At 38.4% G+C, this 1,103-nt stretch overlaps 1 protein-coding gene across 1 annotated transcript in view; it reads left to right on the top strand.

The window, feature by feature from the left end:
• LOC106872037 (serine/threonine-protein kinase 33) overlaps positions 1 to 1,103 on the top strand; it is a 224,305-nt gene that overhangs the window by 37,186 nt on the left and 186,016 nt on the right. The window contains exon 2 of the mRNA XM_052975324.1: positions 836 to 1,052. Coding sequence (XP_052831284.1) covers positions 858 to 1,052 — 195 coding nt within the window. The 5' untranslated portion in view covers positions 836 to 857. The remainder of the gene's footprint in view (positions 1 to 835; positions 1,053 to 1,103) is intronic.

The raw sequence follows: 1,103 nt of genomic DNA, 5'->3' as shown, positions 1-1,103 counted from the left end.
ATCATCATCATCATCATCGTTTAACGTCCGCTTTCCATGCTAGCATGGGTTGGACGATTTGACTGAGGACTGGTGAAACCAGATGGCAACACCAGGCTCCAATCTAAATTTGGCAGAGTTTCTACAGCTGGATGCCCTTCCTAACGCCAACCACTCACTATTATTATTATTATTATTATTATTATTATTATTATTATTATTATTATTATTATTATTATTATTATTATTATTCATGATAAACTATGGAGAAAAAATCAAAGACATAACCTATTATAGATGTAAATTGTATAGAGTTCATAAAATATTCGACAGGAAAATAAACATTTTAAATTATTTTATATGTGTGTGTGTGTGTCTGTGTGTGTGTGATCATCATCATCACCATCATCATCATTTGCTATCCACTCTCCATGCTGGCATGGGTTAAATGGTTTGACTGAAACTGGTAAGCGGGAGAGCTGCACCAGGTTCCCAATCTGATTTTGGTTTTGGTTTCTACAGCTGGATGCCCTTCCTAATGCCAACCACTCCAGGAGTGTAATGGGTACTTTTATGTGCCACCAGCACAGGCGCCATTTACATGACACTAGCAGCGACAACAACCACGACGATTCACAGGTGCCCTTTACATGGTACCAGCAACAACCACGACTATAATTCATGAGTGCCATCAATGGCCATGACTGTGATACACTGGTGCCATTTACATGGCACTAGCAGCATCAATGACCACGACTATGATTCATGAGTGCCATTTATATGGCACAGACATACATTTTAGCTCATGTTTTTTTTTTTTTGTTTTTTCTTTTATATGATTGTAAATGTATTTCAGAAATGCTGAAAGAGCTCTAGCTATGACTACAGCCGCCAATTCACAAGCAGAGAAATTAGACGATGTGCCCCATTTAAGGCTGGATTCTGAGTCAGTTTTAGAAAATGCCTACCAAATAGGAGAAAAGATTGGCCAGGGTAGTTTTGGCAAGGTTTATAAAGTTACCGACAAAAAAACCGGTGAGAGATGGGCAATGAAATGCATCAGCAAGCAAAAGGTAAGATCTCTCTCTCTCTCGCTCTCTCTCTCTATCTATCTATCTATCTAT

Source organism: Octopus bimaculoides, chromosome 21 (assembly GCF_001194135.2).
Source record: "Octopus bimaculoides isolate UCB-OBI-ISO-001 chromosome 21, ASM119413v2, whole genome shotgun sequence".
NCBI classification, from domain to species: Eukaryota; Metazoa; Mollusca; class Cephalopoda; order Octopoda; family Octopodidae; genus Octopus; species Octopus bimaculoides.
The sequence above is the reverse complement of the archived record's forward strand: the minus strand, read 5'-3'. Positions and strand labels throughout refer to the sequence as shown.